This window comes from Zea mays, chromosome 8, assembly GCF_902167145.1.
Source record: "Zea mays cultivar B73 chromosome 8, Zm-B73-REFERENCE-NAM-5.0, whole genome shotgun sequence".
Classification (NCBI taxonomy): Eukaryota; Viridiplantae; Streptophyta; class Magnoliopsida; order Poales; family Poaceae; genus Zea; species Zea mays.
Genome location: NC_050103.1, coordinates 180,039,483 through 180,062,101, shown reverse-complemented (window position 1 = coordinate 180,062,101; position 22,619 = coordinate 180,039,483). Strand labels below are relative to the sequence as shown.

The 22,619-nt window shown below is 44.4% G+C and overlaps 1 protein-coding gene across 1 annotated transcript; it reads right to left on the bottom strand.

The window, feature by feature from the left end:
• Positions 1-15,795: 15,795 nt before the first annotated feature.
• LOC103636631 (CBL-interacting protein kinase 30) lies at positions 15,796-17,750 on the bottom strand. The gene is made up of 2 exons (XM_008658989.3): positions 17,030-17,750; positions 15,796-16,906 (listed from the first exon to the last, which is right to left on the bottom strand). The coding sequence occupies exons 1-2, from the start codon at positions 17,600-17,602 to the stop codon at positions 16,001-16,003; spliced, it is 1,479 nt and encodes a 492-aa protein (XP_008657211.1). The 5' UTR covers positions 17,603-17,750; the 3' UTR covers positions 15,796-16,000.
• Between the last annotated feature and the right edge of the window lie 4,869 nt (positions 17,751-22,619).

Sequence of the window (22,619 nt, the reverse complement as noted above, 5' to 3'; positions counted from 1 at the left end):
TGACCTCAGGGCGAATGCTGCTGCCATGAGGCCCTCGCCCATGCCCTCACTCGAGAGGCAAGGACGGGCAGAAGGCCGTAGAGTTGGAGGTCAGTCCGTGGGCGGCACCGGCTATCTCGTCGGCGGAGGAACCTCTTCCAGCTGCCGTGGTGGAAGGCGGCGCCGGGAGCGGCTCCGAAGCCACTCGGGTCAGAGAGCCAGGCACGCGGCAGCTGCCAGCGCCACGAACGGCGAACGCCCTTCCCCCCGATCACTGAGGGAAGGAGCGGGCTGCCGCCCGCGCAGGGATCGACCCCAGCTCGGCGCACTCCCCTCCCCAACACCGATGATGAAAAATTGAAAATCCTTGAAGTTGAGGGAGGGGCAGAGGCCGCAGTCCGGTTTGCTTTTCCCCGCCATCGAACTGGAGGTCACCGTCTTGGGTGACCACCGGCGAGGGGGTGCAGCCGGGCTGCATGATGAAAATCCTTGAAGCCGAACGATGACTGAAAGGTACCAACTTCCACGAAGTTGCGTTCCTCCAACGACAAGGCGGAAGGATTGCGGGTGTTCCCCATCCGGGGGCTCGGAAGGTGGAAAGGCACGATGCATAAGGGAGCACGAAGACATGGTCGCCTTTCAAGGGGGTCACCCTCCTTTTAAAGGCAACTCTCCCTACTTGCGTCCCCGGCCCTCGCGGGCTGAGTCTTCTCCAACACACTCCAAGGTCCTCCCCCTACGGCGCGGGGGCTGGGTCCCACACGTCATGCAGGCTGCCCCAGAGCAGAAGAAGCCAAACCGCCGCGCGCGGTGCATGCAACTGCCCAGCGGTTACGAGCGTTCCTCCACTTTCGCCCAGACCTGCGGGTGAAAGGGTGGACATCCAGGCAGTCGGCATGCAACCGCGCCAAGTGGGCGCACCCCTTCGACTCCAACGCGCCCAGCATGGAGGCCCAGGCCCACACGTCATGCAACCGGCGCGCCGGTTGCTACGTGCGAGCAACTGCACCACCACTCGCACCACTACCGCGCCTCCTCGACTGCGGATCCAGTACCGCGACTCGAGGCAACCCTGCGCGTGACACGACAGTGCCAGCCAGGCGCATCGATCACGGGCTTGTCGGCCGCGGGGAAGGCGCGACGGTCGATGCGGCCAAAAATGGGCCGGCAGTAATGGCGGTGGCAGGCGGGCCGAAGCAGCGGTCATGTCGTCGGCCAAGCTCACGTCACCTCGTGGGACAGCGAGAGAACCCTCTCTCACGGCGTGAAGACGACGCGCCCGTGTTCCGTTCCCCGAACGGCTCGCGCACGCGCAACGGCTGCCCCGTGAACCACTCGCCCCGTCGCATTAACTCCGCGGCGGGACAGGCGGCGCCTTTGGTAGGAGAAGCGAGCGACGCTTCACCTTCGCCATAATGTCCGCGTCAAAAAGGTGCGCTACGTCATCTCGATTTCGTATTCTTTCCCTTTTTTCCTCTTTCTCTCTCTGACAACAGGGACCGGGAAAGGGGGATACCCCGAAAAGGGATCCTTCTCCGCGAAGGAAACGGGCCCCGAGCCCCCCTACTGATCAGAGGTTCGAAGGCTGGCCCCTCGGAGGGGTTCAACAGCCGCCTCATAGCGCTTGGGCTCCGCGCCCACTACTGGTCAGAGGTTCGAAGGCCAGCCCCTCGGAAGGGTTCAACGACCGCATCAGGCCACTCGGGCTCCGCGCCTACTACTGATCAGGGGTTCGTAGGCTGGCCCTCGAAGGGTTCACAACTGCCTCAGACACAGAGCGAGGGATGACCCTGGGTACGTTCGATACATAACCAAGGCTCGGGCTACGCTCCCGAGGTACCCTAGGACATTTTCCTAGACCAGCGGGAACGATCTTGTAACGGAATCCCATCAGAGGGAGGCATCGAGCCCTCGGACCCCGTCGAAAGGGGACCGGGTCCAGCAGATCACCCGCAGGTACTTTTGGAGCGCACCTCCGGGCCTCTAGCCGACCCCTAACAAATGGGGCACGGGCGTCCACTCGGATTACCCGTCAGCAGCTCACTGGAGACACCATGTTCGGCGCCCTCCAAGGGCAACATGGCGCTTTCCCCCCTCCTCCTTGCGGAAAGGCGACGCAGGGGCGTATGTAAAAAAGTCGAGTTTGTCCTTGACCGTCCTCTCGCCCTGTGTAGAGGCTCGGGGGCTGCTCTCACAAACCTGGCTCCGGCCAAACCGTTGACAGCGTCAACATACCAGCCCGAGAACTTGGGACCCGACCGTGCACCCGGGCTACGACCAGCTCGCATGAGGGAACGACCAGACCGGCCGAAACATTGCGAAATGCATTAAGACCTCGAAGGAGTCAAACCACTCCTCAAGGCCTCGGGGCTACACCGGCGGGTGCGCTCGCGCGCACCCACCGGAACAAAACGCAACCGAGAAAGGCTGGTCCCCTTGCAAAAAAGTGCGACAAAAGCCTCCAAGCGAGTATTAACACTCCCTTCGAGGCTCGGGGGCTACTATCGGGGACCATAATTAGGGGTACCCTCAAGGCTCCTAAATCTCAGCTGGTAACCCCCATCAGCACGAAGCTGCAAAGGCCTGATGAGTGCGATTAAGTCAAGGATCGGTCCGTTCGAGGGACGCGATCACGCCTCGCCCGAGCCCAGCCTCGGGCAAGGGCAGCCGACCCCGGAGGATCTACGTCTCGCCCGAGGACCCCCTCCAGCAACGGACACACCTTCGGCTCGCCCGAGACCCAGTCTTCACCAAGAAGCAACCTTGGCCAAATCGCCACATCAACCGACCAAATCGCAGGGGCATTTAATGCAAAGGTGGCCTAACACCTTTATCCTGACGCGCGCCCTCCAGTTGACAGAGCCGAAGTGACCGTAGTCACTTCGCCGCTCCACTGACCGGCCTGACAAGAGGACAGCGCCGCCTGCGCCGCTCTGACTGTTGTGCCACTCGACAGAGTGAGGCTGACAGCAGCCAAGTCCAGCCCTAGGCGCCATGGGAAACTCCGCTCAGGGCTCGGACTCAGCCCTGGCCTCAGCTGACGGTCTCCGCCTCGCCCGACCCAGGGGCTCGGACTCGACCTCGGCCTCGGAAGACAGACTCGACCTCGACCTCGGAGGAGCCTCCACCTCGCCCAACCCAGGGCTCGAACTGACCACGTCACAGGAGGCGCCATCATTACCCTACCCCAAGCTGACTCAGGCTACGGGGAACAAGACCGGCGTCCCATCTGGCTCGCTCCGCTATACGAGTAATGATGGCGCCCCGCACGCTCTATGACGACGGCGGCTCTCAGCCCCCTTACGGAAGCAAGAGGACGTCAGCAAGGACTCGACAGCCCCGACAGCTGTCCTTCCACCAGGCTCCGGCGCTCCTCCGACGACCACGACATCACACGAACCCGGTGCCAAAACCTCTCCGGCTGCCACGATGGCATGTACTCAGGGCGCTAGCTCTCCTCCGCTAGACACGTTAGCACACTGCTACACCCCCATTGTACACCTGAATCCTTTCCTTACGCCTATAAAAGGAAGATCCAGGGCCCTCTTACGAGGGTTGGCCGCGCGTGGAAGGACGGGACGGCGCTCGCGTGAGGCCGCTCGCTCCCTCCCGTGTGGACGCTTGTAACCCCCTACTGCAAGCGCACCCGACCTGGGCGCGGGACAAGCACGAAGGCCGTGAGATTTCACCTCTCACGCCCGTCTCCCTCCGGCTCCTTCCCCCCTTCGCGCTCCGTCTCGCGCCGACCCATCTGGGCTGGGGCACGCGGCGATAATTTACTCGTCGGTCCAGGGACCCCCCCGGGTTCGAAACGCCGACACTTACCTTTCTCCAATGATATCATAATGTCTTATTCTTTACTAGAAATATATTTTTCTCTCAATTATATATATATATTTTGACAATGGGAAACCCCCTATTTCATTAAGAAATAGAAACCAAACACAGTTCTTACAAAATCCCCGACATATCCAACAACCACAAGCCGATAAGCCTACCACATTATCAGCTACACAGAGTTATAAAATCCAACTGAAGGAACACAACAGACCAGAAGAAATCCGACAGTTTAACAGACATCAATGAAGATCTACTAAGGACAGATCCCAAAAGTAGCCAGGACCCTCGCATCACCAGAAACAACTAAAGAGCTAGTTTTTATCTACCAAAAGCAGATAAGCTGAATACATCCAGAAGCAAAAAGATGCATAATCAGCAGCAAAATGTCACTGGAGACGCCTGTCAACCGGCTTCCAACCATGGGCCTTGTTGTAGATATCACTTGTTATCTTTCGGATTCTGCGGCTTCCTTGTTCCACCAGTCTTTTCCCCTTCTTTGTCTATCGAATAGACCAAGCATCAATCCAATAACAGCAGGAGAAAATCACATTAGACGGATCATCAATCAACCTAGCATTGAAGCAGCAATCATTACGAGTACGCCATATAGCCCAAATAACAGCACCACATCCAAAGAGGATCAGTTTCTTTTCAGATTTATGGAAACTATTAATCCATGGACCGAAGAGGTCAGCAGTGTCTTTGGGAGTAGAAGACAGTTTGAATGCAATTTGGATAATTCTCCAAATAAATCTGGCCACCGGGCAATGAAAAAATAAGTGATCTATGGATTCTAATAATCCACAAAAGTTACAATCCAGATTTCCATGCCAGTGCCTTTTAACCAAATTATCCTTTGTCAGAATCTTATTATTTCTGACCAACCATAAAAACACTTTAATCTTGTGTGGAAGTCTGGTTTTCCACATAAAATTCAAAGGAACCTCAATCATGGAATTTTTTAACATTTTGTAAAAGGATTTTACCGAATAACCTTTGCAACCCAACAACCAATTAGAAGAATCATCATTTTCAGAAAGCAAGGCCTGGCTACAATGATCCATAAGGTCACTATAGGCCTCACCTAAAACACCAATAAGTCTCCTTCTGAAAGTCAGCATCTGAAAGTTGGAGGAGACAACCTTATGAACAGTGATATCTTTGTCATAAGCAACCTCAAACAAGTTAGGGTACTTGTCAGCCAACTTCACATTACCACACCAAATGTTTTTCCAAAAACTGGAACTCTTTCCATCACCAATATTTTTTTACAGTAATTATAATATTTGTCTCGATCCGAGAGAATACCTTTCCAGAAATGAGAATCTGAAGGTCTATTCTTCACAGAAATAATAGGTTTATTTTTAATGTATTTACTTTTAACAATGGATTGCCACAAACCACTAGTATTTTCTAGTCTCCAAATCCATTTAGCCAACAAAGCTTCATTCATTTTTTGCAAATCCAAAACACCAAGACCACCCATATTTTTGGGAGAGCAGACTAAATTCCAAGCAGCCAAATGGTATTTTTTCTGATCATGACCTCCCTGCCATAATAATCTTTTCCTGAAGATATCCATTTTTTCAACACAACTTTGGGGCATTTATACAGGGAGAGCATATACAAGGGAACATTGGTGAGGCTGTTGTTGATCAGGACTAACCGACCTCCCAAACTAAGAAACCGACCTTGCCAGGAACCCAGTTTGTTCTCAATCTTTCCAACTATGGGATCCCACAAAGATTTGCACAATTTTTTGTTGTCAATTGGTACCCCTAAATATTTCATAGGGAGACCACTGGGAGGACAGGTGAAGATGTCAGCATACATATGTTCTCTGTTGCAAGCATTTTCCAAACAGATAATTTCACTTTTATGAAAATTAATTTTAAGGCCAGATATCTGTTCAAAGATACAGAGAATAAACTTCAAATTTCTAGCATTTTCCAAATCATCTTGAAACAGAAAAATGGTGTCATCTGCATATTGAAGACAACAGCAGCCACCAGGAATAATATGAGGAATAAGACCTTTGATAATACCTTCATCCTTGGCTTTTTGAATCAGACAAGCAAGACCATCAGCAGCCACATTAAAAAGGAGAGGGGAGAAAGGATCACCTTGGTGTACACCTTTATGAGTTTTAAAGTAGGGCCCAACCACATCATTAGTTCGGATAGCAACTTTACCACCTTTCACAGTCTTCAAAACCCAATCACTCCACTTATCTCCAAAGCCTTTTTTCATCATCATATTATGAAGAAAATTCCAATTAACCTTGTCATAAGCTTTTTCAAAATCGACTTTGAAAATAACCCCATTTTGTTTCCTCCGTTTAACTTCACGAATAATCTCATGCAAAGAAAGAACACCATCCATAATATATCTCCCTTTAATAAACCCGTATTGAAGGTCACTAATCACAGAGGTAATGCATCGGGCCAATCTATTAGTAAGAACTTTGGTGATGATTTTGTAACAAACATTAAGCAAGCAAATAGGGCGAAAAGCTTTTATATCAGTCGCATCAGGGACCTTTGGGATAAGGGTGACAATACCAAAATTTAGTCTCTCAACGTTGAGAGAACCATCATGAAAAGCTTTAAAGAGATTAAACAAATCACCTTTGATCACATCCCAAAACTCCTGAAAAAATTCAGAAGGGAAGCCATCGGGGCCCGGAGCACTATTGTGTTTCAGGGCAAACACCACATCTTTGATCTCTTCCAAGGAAAAAGGACCGGTCAGAAGATTTCTATCACCCTCCTCGAGCTGTTTCATGTCCAAATTAGACAAAGAAATATTCGATCCTTGGGAAGGGCCAAAGAGATCTCTGTAAAAGGAAGTCGCCAACTGATTAATGCCATGATCATCATGAGCCACAATATCACCATGAGAAAGAGTCACAATTTTCAGTTTCCTTTTTTTGTGTTTGGCCAGCAAATGAAAATACTTAGAATTCTCATCACCCTCTAATAAGAATTTATCCCTAGCTTTCTGTCTTAGGCTAATGTTTTCCTCATTAACAATCTTCCTGAGGTTAGATTCCAAATCCAGTTTCAAATATCTGTCAGCATCAGATAAGCCTGAAGTCTCACTAGCTTTATCAAGAATATCAATTTTTTCAATCAAGTTTTTCTTCAGCTTTTGTAATGACCCACAATATTGTTGTTCCAACCTTTAAGCTTCTGCCGCAGACGTTTCAGTTTCAACTTCCAAACATCCAGACTATTGGACACACCAACAGGGAGAGACCAAACATTTTCCACTAATTTGTGAAAATCAGGTCTAACATTCCAGCACAGCTCATAACGAAAGTCCTTACGCACCATGGGGAGGGTATCAGATTGAAGGCAAAGGGGAACATGATCCGAGAAGGATCTATTTAACCCAACAACACTAATATTATTATAAGCAAGATCCCAGTCAGGACTGGCCAAAAATCTGTCAAGTTTTTCAAAAGTAGGATCGTTGCGGTTGTTAGACCACGTATATAGTCTGTTTTTCAGCTCAAATTCCACTAGACCATGATGATCTATGATACTATTAAACAGAAAACTCCACTTGCTGAGGGTACCTGGTTTATTTTTTTCATCAGCTTTTCTGAGAATATTGAAATCTCCACCAATAAGCATAGGGACCTGACTTCTCGAACAAACTGTAGATAGTTCACTGAGAAAACGAGATTTGTGCTCATTTTGAGCAGCCCCATAAACGTTAACGAAATTCTAGATAAAATTTTTTTCTCTGTGGAGGACAAGGGAGCGAGTCAAGAATTCACCAGCTTCAAATTCTCTGACATCAAACACCTCAGAATTAAAACCCACTAAAAGACCTCCCGATCTCCCATTAGGAGGAGAGGAGAACCAGGCAAAAAGCTTGCTACCAGCAAGCGAGGACAGAAGAGAGTCATTAAAATGGTCTTTTTTAGTTTCTTGTAAACCAACGAAATCAATTTTCTCCTCCCTAATGATTTCTCTCAGGAAATCAAATTTAGTGTTGCGACCCAAACCCTGACAGTTCCATATAAGGCCTCTCATGATTTAAAACGGATCAGGAGGGAGGTCAGAACAATCAGGCTCCCATTTTTTCGTAGATGAACCTCTACTTTTTGGGGAAGCCTTTTTTTTAATCGTTTTTTTCCGATGTTTAATTTTCCTTCCTTTTCTTAAGACCATCACATCAAGTAAGTCCTGATCAATGTTTAGGTCTGAATCATCATGGACACTACTATCCATAGCTTTGTGATCAACAAGGGAGGGGACCTCCATAGTTGAGGTATTATTTTTTTTTGCAAGCTTGGAAGGCCAAAATTTTTCTGGAACGTTCCAGATCTTTGATCAACTCCAAATTATCAATAACATCAGAGTCAGAAGGACCCAAAGAAACTCCAAGTTTATTAGCTAAATCTATCAAATCATCATTATTAGAATCAAGCAAAGAAAAGGAGTTAGAACACATACCTTTATTGAGGAAGGCATCTTTGGCTTCAGCTCTGGATATCGCTTTGTCGGCCACCTTCACATCATCATTCTTCTCCAACCTAGAGCTTTTTCTGACGCCATCACCCGTGTTAGTGGGCAAGTCCAGAGGCTTTTTGTTTTTCCCATCATGAACAATCTCGTCATTGGGGGGGGGGTCGAGATCATAACACCAATTTTAGATTGAAAATCAGTTTGATCTTCCTCCATATCTTTAGCAAATTCTTCAAGTTCTTGAGAGCTAAGCAAATCATCTTCATTTGGATCAAAATCCACTTTCTCATCAGAAAGGTTATCAAGTTTCTGCTCTTCATCAGACATGTCTTTAGAAGGCACAAGGTTAGGGTCAGACATTTTGGCAAACTCTTTGCCTTGAGAAGAAGACTCCCCAATTTTGAGGTTAGGATTAGGGTCATCTTCGAGGGTAACATCATCCAAATTCTTTGGTTTTTTCCCAGATTTATCAAACAGTGGGTCACTGGACCCATGGATTTGAATAGAAGCTCTCTTACCCAAATTCACTGAATCATCATTCCATCCTTCATCACAAATAGATTCAATTCTAAAGAAGATATCATAAAGAAAAGGCTTGACTCCCACTTCCACCACAAGAGGAATCATAGCCACACTTTTAATGTGAATTTTAAATCTCACAATATCATCAGAATCTAAAGACATGAGGTCAACTTCCTCCACTGCACCAATCATTGAACCAATTTCACAGATAGACTGGTAGTTCTGTAATTCCTCAGGGACATTTTCAGCAATAACCCACACAGTATGAAGTCTAGATTTAGGTTTGGCCCTAGAACTCCAAGGCACAACAACAATCTTGGCCCCAGACATCTTCATTTTAAGCTCCGGGAAGCTTATCATTTCCTCAAGACGTTCTTGAGAGGGAAACTGCATCAGAAACCCTGAATGGCACTTAGTAGCTTTCCACATCTTATTCCATGGGAAGTGAAAACCGAAATCTCTCTCAAGATCTTCAGCCGAGACTAATCCCTCAATCACTTTAACCAGACCGATAAAAACCCTTTTTGGTTTTTTGGTCAAAGGTTTAGCGAAATGAGACAGATAAAACCCTAATCCATCAGCAGCCAAACCAACAATGGGCATGGTGGGTTTGTTTTGCTTAGGAAGAACACAGCGAGAAGTAACATGTGTCTCCTTACGGCAAATATCACACCACAAAGCGTTAAAGCAATTTCTGGCATGATGTCCTTCGACACCACATTTCTGACAGAACGCAGGGCGAACAAGATCTAGATCTTTCTTCAAAGGTACAGGGGAGACAGAAGGGTTACCTGGTTGAGTTCCCTCCCCAGGATGAGGGGACAAAACACCCTCATGCTGCTCAGATTTGCCGATATTAGGCTTCAGCTTCCAGCTAAGGTTTCTTGTCCTGTTCCAAGAATGAGTACCTTGCGGCTTCTCAAATATGTTATATATATTTTAATTTTAATCAATTTATTATTCAAAATATGAGAATAAAAAGATGGAAAAATGAGTTCTCTATATTTAGTGGCAAAGTTAGAGCCAATTTAAAATAGGTTTAACTACCTTTTTGGTGCATAAACAACATATCATTATTATGTGATGAGTGCATATAAAATAAAATTTTGTTTACTATTTTTAGGGGCGCAAATGCACCCCTAAATTGAGTATATATTTATCTATGTCTATATTTATAAAGATGATTTAGAGCATCTCCAATAACAAACCCTAAAATAGAGTCCTAAAATTTGAAATAGGACCATTTTTAAAATATTTAGGGTCTCAAAAGAAATGTTTACTCCAATAATCAGGCCTTAAATAATGCTATTTAGGAAATAAATCATGATATTAGGAAATAAATGGTTGGAGATTAAGTGAAAATGAGGATAGGGCTCTAGTATATGGGTACTATATTTAGGACCCGAGAGACCGAGCCCTATAACTATTTGATGAAATTTTATAAAATAGGACCGTTGTTGGAAGGATGTTTTATAGTTTTGAGCCCTATATTTAAAATAGGACCATGTTTAGAGCCTCTCTTGGAGATGCTCTTAGAGGACATATTCAGTAGCGGTCCTAGGGTCCGGCGACTCTGGGCACATGCCCGAGCTCCGGCACAAAGATTGGGAGAGATAGTTTCTATAAAGTTGGTCATGCCATGGTTTCATGCATTTGCCTATAGCTTGATATAAAAAAATGTGAATTCCTTTTAATTCTTGCTTAGTCTCCCTTCAACCTATAGGTTCGTCACTGAACATATTATTGCTGGAGGATATAGAGAAGTAATGTTTAGGGTTTGTCTGGGAGCAAGTGGAATGTACCGGACGAGATTGAGGGGGCTAGAATCCCTCACTATTTAAAATTGAATAATGGAGGCTTTTAGGCCCCTCAATCCCCTCCATTACCCTTGTTCTGAAACAAGCCTTTAGGCTATCTCTAACCATTTATTTATCTTCATCTATTATTTTAAGCTTCAACATATAAACATTGTGTCTACGACATAAGGCTATCTGCACCGGATTGAATAATGGAGGATTTTAGGCCCCTCAATTCCCTCCATTACCCTTGTTCTGAAACAAGTCTTTAGGCTATCTCTAACCATTTGTTTATCTTCACCTATTATTTTAAACTTCAACCTATAAACATTGTGTCTACGACATAAGGCTATCTGCGAGAACTATAAAGATAACAATACACACATGTAGTTGCGCATCCAGTAAAAAAGTCTCGCAACCGCACACCCTATCTGGTACTGCAAAGTCTAGAGTGAGGTTGGAAACCTTATTTACCCCGTCCATTCCATGCTATTGGATAGTCCAGAGATAAGACATGAGGTGAGGCCGGAAGTGGACACCATGTGAGGCTCGCAAGATTGTGAAAATAAAATAATATAATATATAGTAGTTGATATAGAGTAGAGATTTAAGATGAATATGATTGTGAAAGATTGTGGGATAGAGTAGAGAATCTTGCTGATCAAGATATAATATTCCTTTTAAGTAAAAATTTATAGGATTGCCTAAGTGTGGATAACCTAAAACAATGTTTGATCTGCTGCAATGTACTAGCTGGTCGCTCAGCGGCGTTGTCTCGAGGCCAAGTGTCATGTACCCGTCGACACGCTACGGTCAATCCGGTGACATGACATGCGGACCCCTGGCGCGGATCACGCGATCTTCTGTAGGCGCGGTGCTGGTACGCTGGAAGCGCGCAGGTCTGGACATTCTGAGTGATGGTGCATGGACAAGGTCCGGGATGGAGGAACCGCTATTTGTGTCGCGGCCCTTGCGTACGCTGGGAGGGTACGGTGGGTGGCGCACGCGGGGCAGGGCGGTTGCGGGCAGCGGCACGTGAGCCCGCAGTGGCGCAGTCCCAGTGGGTGGGAGCAGCCGCTTCCGGCGCAGTTATCTTCCTGCACAAATCTTGCAGCTGCAGCTGCAGCTGCAGCCTGCAGCCACTGTGGCTGCGCAGAGAAGCGAGCAGATAAAAAATGGTCCGGCGCGGCATCCATGACACGTGCGACCAAATCAGCATGGGACCATCATGTCACGAGATGCATGAGTCATTAAGCATTTCGAAATGTCTAACACTCGTTTGATTAGGGCACGTACAAGCAATTCTCCAAACACTGGCCTTCATACAACCTAACAACGTCTTGTATGTGACTTACTAGAACATCTTAATATACAGCTCATTTTATGTGGATTATATAGGTGATACTATATCTACATTTAGAGAACTGTACTACAAACGTTTCTTCATCAAAATACGTCTCATGTGTTTTTAAACTTACCTCTTGATACATTTTAAAATACAAGGCATGTCAGGATGCTTTTACTAATCGTTTGTGTTTGTGTCATTGTACGCTTGTTCTCACCGTTCTTATTTTTGTCTCCAAAACTTCTCAATTTTGGGTGTATCTCGTTGTTCGCTCCTAACCACATTCTTGACTTCACTTGTATCGACCTGTACTCCTGTAGACGAATCAAAGCCGCATGTTTTCCTTTTTCAAGCGCATTAGTCAGGGACTAAACCTTATTAATTTGTATTTTAGTTAGGCTCAATTATCTCTTGTTGAGAGTTGATTGTATCCGCCGATAAAATACTACAATCATTAGTAACATGAAAAAATAGTGATATTTGCAATAAGCTCTTCTCTTTAACACTTAAGTGAAAACAAAGTGCGTGACAACTTAATATAACCGAATTTAAGTAATTAATCAAAGGTTCTGTCATATTTGATGCAATCAAAGTAAAATTAAAACCCTCCTGCTGATTCTTGTGAGTTGGCTCGAGGCAAGGACAAAGCCAAACAAATTTCAGCAACATTGCACTCTTTAATTTCATCGTTCGAGCTATAGAAATAGCTTTATATGGTATGCATATTTGAAATGTGTGATCTATGTACTGCACACGATTCTTTTAAACGAGATTCAATCGTAACTACATTTTCCCAACAATTAATAAACATTAAGAAACTCTTAATGCTCAAGTTTTCCCTTGATACTAGAGCACAAACATCAAAAGCCAAATCAGTTAGATATCTCTTAAAATTTGCCAAATAAAAATATGTTATCTCTAAAGAATTTAGCAGAATCAAAAGGTAAACTCATCACAAAATTGACCATCAAAAGATGTGACAATCTTGTTTCATGGACTCTATTATAAAAGTGCTTGTAAATTTTATCTTCTAATTGATCTCATTAACCAATAGAACAAGGAAGAAACGATGTAACCAACGCAAAAGTTATACCAGTAAGGGACAAGAAAATGGTACACATCCAGAAAATCCATGGTAGTATGCACACGATTCTTTTAAACGAGATCCAACCGTAACTACATTTTCCAACAATTAATAAACATTAAGAAACTCTTAATGCTCAAGTTTTCCCTTGATACTAGAGCACAAACATCAAAAGCCAAATCAGTTAGACATCTTTTAAAATTTGCCAAATAAAAAATGGTTATCTCTAAAGAATTTAGCAGAATCAAAAGGTAAACTCATCACAAAATTGACTGTCATAAGATGTGACAATCTTGTTTCATGGACTCTATTATAAAAGTGCTTGTACATTTTATCTTCTAATTGATCTCATTAACCAATAGAACAAGGAAGAAACGATGTAACCAACACAAAAGTTATACTAGTAAGGGACAAGAAAACGGTACACATTTAGAAAATCCATGGTAGTATGCACACGATTCTTTTAAACGAGATCCAACCGTAACTACATTTTCCAACAATTAATAAACATTAAGAAACTCTTAATGCTCAAGTTTTCCCTTGATACTAGAGCACAAACATCAAAAGCCAAATCAGTTAGATATCTTTTAAAATTTGCCAAATAAAAAATTAGTTATCTCTAAAGAATTTAACAGAATCAAAAGGTAAATTCATCACAAAATTGACCGTCATAAGATGTGACAATCTTATTTCATGGACTCTATTATAAAAGTGCTTGTAAATTTTATCTTCTAATTGATCTCATTAACCAATAGAACAAGGAAGAAACGATGTAACCAACGCAAAAGTTATACCAGTAAGGGACAAGAAAACGGTACACATTCAGAAAATCCATGGTAGTAGCTTCACCTATCCGAGCATGAAACATGCTAACATGCTCCATGATAGATTTATTATCATTGTCACTGAATTTATAAAAAAATAGTACCCTTCGAACATCAAGAGGATTCAAAAAATCAAAACACAAAGGATATGACTTGTGGTATGTATTACTACTAGGATTAAGTGCACACCCAAACTACTGACAATGAATTTTGACATATTATCTTTAAACCAATTCAAAACTTCATTTAAATCGATAACAAGAGCTATAGGAACATTAAGCATATGATTTTTTACTAGTGACTTCAGCGGGCTAGGAAGAGTTGTATTATACCCTCACGAAGCTTGATTAATTGCTAGTTCATGACTAGTTTGTGTGTTTTGAGTCTAATTAGGAGCAAAACTGACCATTGGCGTAAATGTGCTAGCTCCACCGAAATTTGTGGTAAGGGACTAGCGACTAACAAGGGAGCTCAAGGGATGGAGGGACCGACATGAGTGGGCGAGAGAGGACAATGACTAAGAGAGGAGGGGGCTTCAATGGTGGGGTATTGAAGATAGAGTTAGATTTAAATGTGGTGGCTATGCCTTGTGCCTTATATAGGGGTAGGAACATTTTTACCAACGATTTATGGGATGAATATGTGTCGGGATAAGATCCTCAGTCCCTGGGGGCCCATCGGTCAGCGAGCACACGCGAGGAAAAACGTGGGCAACTAGGGCCCATCGGTCAGCTGGAGGATATAGGTAGCATCTACCCTGGACGAACCCGCCCATGGACTAGCCCCGCGACACTGACCCCACGGTCGCGCGTGGCGGAGTCTAATAGGGGGCTAGGAGTACCGAAGTGAAATCACTTGTGGATCCATCGCTTGGCTTGAGACTGACCCGTCACGAGTGACCGACCACATTAACTACGCTTGACGCCAAGCCACTATGGAGGCATCGATCCGCCTCCCATTCATATCCTACGAGTCCCTCGGACCATAGAGCACTCATGACCTACGAACCCCTTGAACTACGGAGCGTTTATGGCCCACACACCCCCCAACCTGCGACACACTCATGACCTACTAGGATTAGGTCTGAGTGCGCAGACCTCTGGCAGGGTGCAACACGACGAACCGCGCCGATCCCCAGGCTACGAAGGCCAGAGTTCGGCATAGCACGAATGACAGCGCTCGAGTCCCATGCTGCCGCGTCGTCTGCCATAAAGAATACGAGACTGCCAGGTGGCCCTAGGGTCCACGAGCATGTGTGGATCTATCTCGTGGTAGAACACTCGAATTTACCATCGCTCGATGGCTCCTTCATAAGGAAGCCACTGTTGGCTGACCCCCTCCTTGGCCTAAAAGAGGAGGTCGGCCCGAGGTTGAAAGCTCTTAGAGTCTTGGATGCCGAAGACACAGATGGGCACAAGAACGGGCTCCAAGGACCGACGGATAGGAGGAGGAATCACGTACGAGGACCCAGAGGCTAGAGCCCATTCGCTAAGCCAAGACTTAGCTATGACTCCACTGTGTAACCATCTTCACCACGTTAAGAGACTTGGGAGCCTCTCCTACTTGTCTCGCCCGCTTGTAACATCTACTACGAGCTTTGATCATCAATGGTGCCGATAAAGTAAGCCGCCGATGAATGGAAGTAGGAACGTTCGAACCGAACCAATATATATCTTGCGTCCACCGCATACACCGTCTGGAGCCCGGAACGCGCACAATAAATTTATTTTTCGGAGCGAGGTTCGAAACACCGACAATATGAATCAGACCTTGCTCGCTTTGGGAGAGATCGAAAGAGATTGAGAGGAATTAAATCTTTTCGGAAGGAATTTAATTCTCTTCAATCCCCTATAATCTCTGTGCAACCGAACAAGCCCTGGTTGGAAAAAATGCCCTGGTTTTTGCCTTCGGTTTGTGTCACGAATCATCAATAAAAATCATTTTCATTGTCATATCTATTATGAGCCCGTGATGATATATTATCACAAATGTTATGCTACTAGTACAGCGTCCCTATGACAGTGACAAATCATTTGCCAGCCACCCTTAATAGTAACAATATGTTTAACATCATGTTTTTAGTGAACCATAAGTGCCAAAATTCCACTGCAAATTTTTTTATGCAGAGGAAATCATGGACGTTGGTTGGTTGCCTGCCTCAGCGCCGGCGGCAGCAAGGGAGTAGGAGGCGAATCACTGCCCTGCCACGACCATACAATGTCACCTAACGATGGCTTCAGTTCCTGCCTGTAGAACTCTCGGAACTCGGGCGAGTCACCGCCAATCTTCCTCATCTCCACCACGCGCACCGATGGCGCCACCTCGAAGATCTCTGCCTCGATGACAAGCGTGCCTCTCCGACAGTACTGACCGCCCTCCATCTCGACCCTGCCCCTCTTGTTTAGCTTGATGTCGAGATTCCGCGTCTCAGCGATCTCCTCCAGCTTGGACATGATCGCCGCCGTGGATTCTCTGGAAGAGAACCGTGCCTCTGACCTGTGCTCCTCGTCAAACATCTTGGACAGGTCCAGCCCGCTCGATCGGGAGATGATGTCAAAGGCGTTCATGCTCGAAGGCCTCACGGCAACGGTCGGTGGTGAAGACACCGTCACCTTCGACCGCTTCCTCTTCCTGGTGTTCTCCTCGTCGTCGGCGTCGGCGTCGGCGTCGGCGTCGTCGCGCTGGTGGTGGCGGCACCTGCAGGCTTTTTCCTTGCCGAGCACCTCGGAGGTCTCCCACAAGTCGAGGGGCTTGTCGGTGGTGAGAGGGCAGAGTCCTTTCTGGAACCATGGATTTGCCGTGACCTTTGAGATGGTGATCCTAGTCCTGGGGTTGGGGTCTAGCAGCCTGGCGAGGAGCTTGCGCGCCTCGACAGAGAACCACGGTGGGCACTTGTAGTTGCTCTGTGTGATCTTCCGGTACACCAGTATCAGGTTGGTGTCGTTGAACGGGAGGTAGCCTGCCAGGAGCACGAAGAGGATCACGCCACATGACCAGATGTCCGCCTTGGCGCCGTCGTAGCCAGTCTTCAAGAGAACCTGATTATATATAATAGTAATAGTGAAAACGTGTCACACTTTTGTTGTCATCCTGTTCGACTAATTGAAGAGAGGCATGGCATGAACACATGCACGTATGTCGTATCATCAGGTCCTCGTAACCTCGGGGGCGACATACGCCGGCGTGCCGCACGCGGTGTGCAGGAGGCCGTCACCGCGCAGCTGGCGGCCGCCACGGCCGTCCTGCAGCGCGCTGAGCCCAAAGTCGGAGACCTTGAGGTCGCCGCGCGCGTCAAGGAGGAGGTTCTCAGGCTTGAGGTCGCGGTGGTACACGCCGCGGCTGTGGCAGAACTCGACGGCCGTCATCAGCTGCTGGAAGTAGCGGCGCGCCACGGGCTCCGGGAACCGCGTGCTCTGGGCGAGGCGCGCGAAGAGCTCCCCGCCGCTGGCGTATTCCATGACGAAGTAGATCTTGGACCGCGTGGCCATCATCTCGTGGAGGCGGACGACGTTCGGGTGGCGCACGCGCCGCATCACGTCGACCTCGGTCTTCACCTTCTCCGCCATGCCGGAGCGGTGCACAGCATCCTTGTCCAGCACCTTGACGGCCACAGCCTCGCCGGTGGCCACCTTATGGGCCTTGTACACCTTAGCGAAGTTGCCGCTGCCGAGGAGTTGGCCCAGCCTGTACCGGCCCATGACCAACTGGGAGTCTTGGTTCTTCTTCATGGCCATGGGAAGCAAAGGATGTTCTCCCTGTGATCATGGGCGAAGGTCCGGCCGGGCAATTGGCCGGGCCGAGACAGTGTCCCTCTGAGTAGCGGTTGAGATGGTGGATGACCGCCATTGGCAAGATAGGTTGGGGTTTGATATGTTGGGTGGGATCTGAGGCTAGGAGGTGTTAGGAGTCCTATTTGCTAATTCTAGAAGAGAGAAACTCTGAATGGTTGGGAGGGAAGTTCTTAACCTACCAACCCGTGTTTGAGGATTTCTTCACTTTTTTCTCTTCTAATTTTAGGAGGTCGTCAGTTACTCAATGGAAGGATCATGAACTAATTAGTAACTTACAAACTGTTGTACTGCAAGCTAAATTGTCCTTGCCCACTTTTGTCAATTCTACAAACCCATATTTCTAGAGATGAATGTCATAAGGAAATCATGGCTGAATAAAAATTTGAAAGAACAGTTCACTCAGGGGCCGTTTGGATCCCTCTATTTTGTAGGAATTAAAATTTATTTAATATAGTAGGTTATTTGTTTGGAATTTAATGTTCAACCACTTTTCAAAGTTTAGATATAAGTGTATCTAAAATTTATAAGATGAGAGTGTGAAAATTGATTTTATGTCTCTATGATTCTAATATGCAATTTATGACACGCTCTTCGGCTCGCTCATCTATAGCAGAAATATAGCACATAAATATCTTCTCCGTATGACCAACAATTGTATACAAATATATTCTGATAATACTATATTAGCTTAATTGATCTATGTCTACATTTATTAGAATGAAATTCAATTTCATGGATCCAAACAGGGGCCTTAGTGAATTGAGATGAAAAACTCCATAAAAGGTACTTCATCTGTTTCAATTTATTATAATTCGTTTGACCTTTTAGACCAATTTTGATCGGATTATTTTATTCAAAAATTTCATAATTATTATTAATTTTTACTCTGATATAATTTAGCATATAATATACTTTAAGTGTGGCTTTAAGTTTTCTATTTATTTAAAAATGAATAAGATGATCCGGTCAAATTTTGTAAAAAAAAGTCGGAGGGGGGGGGAGTACCTTTTTTCATCAGTCGCTTCCGAGACAAACGTAGAGACGCTATTCTTGAGCTTGAAGACGAAGTTTTGTAAAAGAAAAAAAAACTGGGAAGATTTTACACTTGAAATCAGCTTGGAGGTAAGATGACGCCATCCCTAATGTATTTTTGAAATTTGTTAATACATTCGATGATTAATTAGGGTTCCATCTCGAGAGAGTGCATGATCCTTAAGCTTCCATTTTCATATTTTTACTTGTATGGAGTAGGTTCCCACGATTCTCTAGTTATTTTGTCAAGATTTATGGCTTCTTATATGATTCTAGGAGATCGTCCATGCGGGATGTTTTATAATTTATAGATCTCCATACATGCATGTAGCCATGCACACCGACTAGGTGTTTTTATAAGAAATGAAAACATACCGTCTCTATAATTAGTAGTAACTTCAAATGAATACGATTTTTTGTTAAGGCTAAAGATCCCATACGTGAAATGAAGGCCCACTACAACTTTTATCTAAGACGTGAAACAACCACTTGCATGCAAATCAACACGCTAGGGAAGTGAAGAGGGTGTATTTAAAAATATACCAAGAGAGATGAAATAGTCGTTCTGAAAGTTCATGCACGATGCGAGATTTTACTATAGGAAAACGTTTAAAGAACGTCGTCCAGAAACTGACGTACAATAAATGTACAATAAGGATGTAATCGAATCGAATACGGACGAATATCACTGAAATCATATTTGTTTTCATATTTTTATTTTGATTCGAATTCAAATATGTATAGCTTCTTCGGATAGGAATACAAATACAGATGTTTTCAAATGCAAATATGGATAATCGTGTGTGGAATACGGAACTAGTCGGGCACAATAACGTCGATAACAATTTTTTTGTCGGATACCATGTAAGACATCATCCCTCACGTATCACAGTTGTTGTAATCATTTAGCCACTTTTTGAGTTCAAATATTTTTTAGAATTATATGTGTATATATGTTGTGCCTTTATAAAAGTTAGTAAATTTTTGAGGCTATTTGTGTATTATTATTTTCTCTCTGTAGAAAATAGTCAAAATACAATTAAATGCGTAAAAAAATCTTGTGGCGACCGAAAATTACAAATAAGTTATCAATACTAATAAACATTCTATAAGATAACCTCAAGTTGAAAGGGAAATGTGCCATTGGGCCATTTCTATAAATGTTTTGGTGATTAGATGCCCATCTCATATTATTTTAGTGAATATGTGCTAAAGTGTTAAAGAGATGTAAATCAATAATCAAGATATGTCTCTAGCCTTAGTGAATTGTTTTACGTACTAACATATTCCTTTAAGTACTAGGAACCTTGTCAAAACAAATGAGATTGAATTGGAGAAGGTTGACAGTGCCCAACCAGACTTGCACCAGCCTGTCCGGTGTGCACCGAACAGTGTCTGGTGCCCAGGATGGAGCGCTCGACGAACTCGCTGTTTTCAAGCGATGCGGCTAAAATTCATAGGATTGTCCGGTGAGCCAGCAGCGCTTGCACCAACGGTCGGCAATGTAATCAGCGCGGAATCAGTGGGCGACGCATGGCCAGCGTCAACGGTCACCAGGTCGCACCGGACTGTCCAGTGTGGCACGAGGGTCGGTGGCTGCAACGGTCGGCTTCGTCAAAAAGGGAAAGAAATCGCGACTATTCATTGTCCGCTAGGGCACCGGACTGTCCAGTGCGCCCACGGACAGAAGACAACTATTGCCTACCAAATGGAGCTCCAACGGCTCCTAGCTGCCTTGGGGCTATAAAAGGGACCTCTAGCGCGTGGAGCAGTACACCAAACACCTCTTGAAAATCCTAAGACGCCGAGACCTCGCATTCGCGCATTCGATTCACTGTGCTAGAGATTTGAGCATTTTTCTGAGTTGTAACTCCATTGTGCTGCTTTCGTGTGCTCACTCTCGTCTTGTGTGCGTGTTAGTGTTGCGACTCTCGCTTTTGTGTGTGTGTGTTTCTATTCCCTCCTTACTCCCGTGCTTATTCGAGATCTTTTGTGTAAGGTGTGAGAGACTCCAAAGTGTGGAGATTCCTCACAAGGGGATAAACTTGAGATAAAAAAGAACCGTGATATTCAAGTAGATCATTGGATCACTTGAAAGGGGTTGAGTGCAACCCTCGTCTGTTGGGACGCCACAACGTGGGCTAGGCAAGTGTTCCACTTGGCCAAACCATGGGATAAAAATCGTCGTGTCACTTGTCTTTATTCTTGTGCGATTCTCTCTACTTCTACTCACTTTATAATTGCTCTAAGTTTAATACTCATCTTGTAAAGAGCAACTAAGTGAAGAAGTTGTCTCTTCTCGTTCTCTCCCTCTCTAGTCTTAGCACCTTGGTTTTGACTTCACTAACATTTCATAAACCAAGTTTGTGTTGTTTAGTCTTGAATTTTAAAGGATCACCTATTCACCCCCTCTAGGTGCTCTCACAATTCCCCACATGAAAATGATAAAGCATTGACTATTCTAACATTTGAATACTTAGAGTGATTTCACGTGTAACTCACACAACAAGTAGAAGTTAAATTGAAGAAACGTTGACATCTTCTATATTCTATTGTCCAGATATTTTTAAGGATTATATGTAGACGTATGTAGCGCCTCCGTAAAAGTTCAAAAATTTCTAAGGAATTTTATGTATTATTAATTTCTTTCACCAGAAAATCGTCAAAATACAATTAAATTCATAAGATATTATAGTGTCGACCAAAAATTACAAAAAAGTCATCAAGACTAATAAACATTCCATAAGAAGATAACCTCAAGTCCCCACTGAAGTATTGATTATATTAAAACCTAAATACATAGAGTGATTTCACATATAACTCACGCAACAAGCGGAAGTGAAAATGAAATAAATAATGACATATTATGAATTTTATAGTCCAAACATTTGTGAGGATTATATATTTGACATATTTTGCGCTTCCATAAAATTTCATGAATTTATGAGGCTATTTTGTATATTATTAATTTTTTCTTCAGAAAATCATTAAAATGCACATAGTTATCCACACACTAAATAGAACCCCAGTGCATTGCAATATATACACTAAATAGAATCCCAGTTATCAAAATGAAATGGCAACTCAAGTTAACGTACCTCCTATGTGTCACACCACCACTAGCTTCACAAGTTATCATGCAGATGTTTGTGTTGGATGCTTCTTGCGTTAAAACGCGAGTTGCACATATGTGTTTCAAATATCACTTTCAAGTTATGGAGACATGAGATTCGTCTGTGAGTAATATAGTTTCAGTTGTTGTAAACCCGAAGCTCAAGACTTTATGAGTAGTGTCTACTTTGGAAATAAGACAAGTGACAATCAAGCTAGCCCACAAATTAAACTTATTTATTGCACTGCATTAATTTGATCCCTCATATTAAGAATGACTAGCCATATATTTTACCTTGTGGATATTAAAACTTGGTTGCGATGTCATGTTATTTTTGGTAGTCGCTCAACTATAATAAAATGCACATGTTGAGAATTCCTGTGATGATATAGTAATCTTGAATAATGGTTTTATGCAACCAAATGTTAAAAGTTAGCATTTTCACTACTTGGACCTGGGATTTTTTTCAAGTGCTCCACTCTAAGAACCGGTTCTTAAAGTGACCAGTCATGAAAACAATGTAACCACAAGGGCTATTATGAACCCTATCTCACTTCATTGAAAGAAGTGATGGGATTTATGATCCATAGCATGTGAGAATCATTACTTATGAGTAAAGATGTACAACCTCTATAGAGTGTAAAAATTGATATTTTATTAATGCTCATGGTTAATAGCGACTTGAATCCTCATTGATTAGACGAAACATGGAATGGTTTATGGATCGTGTTGATCGTCAAAAGTGATAAATAGTGTTTACTCTCTATACTAGTAGTACAATCGAGATGGTTTTGTGAATATTATGTTATTAATAAA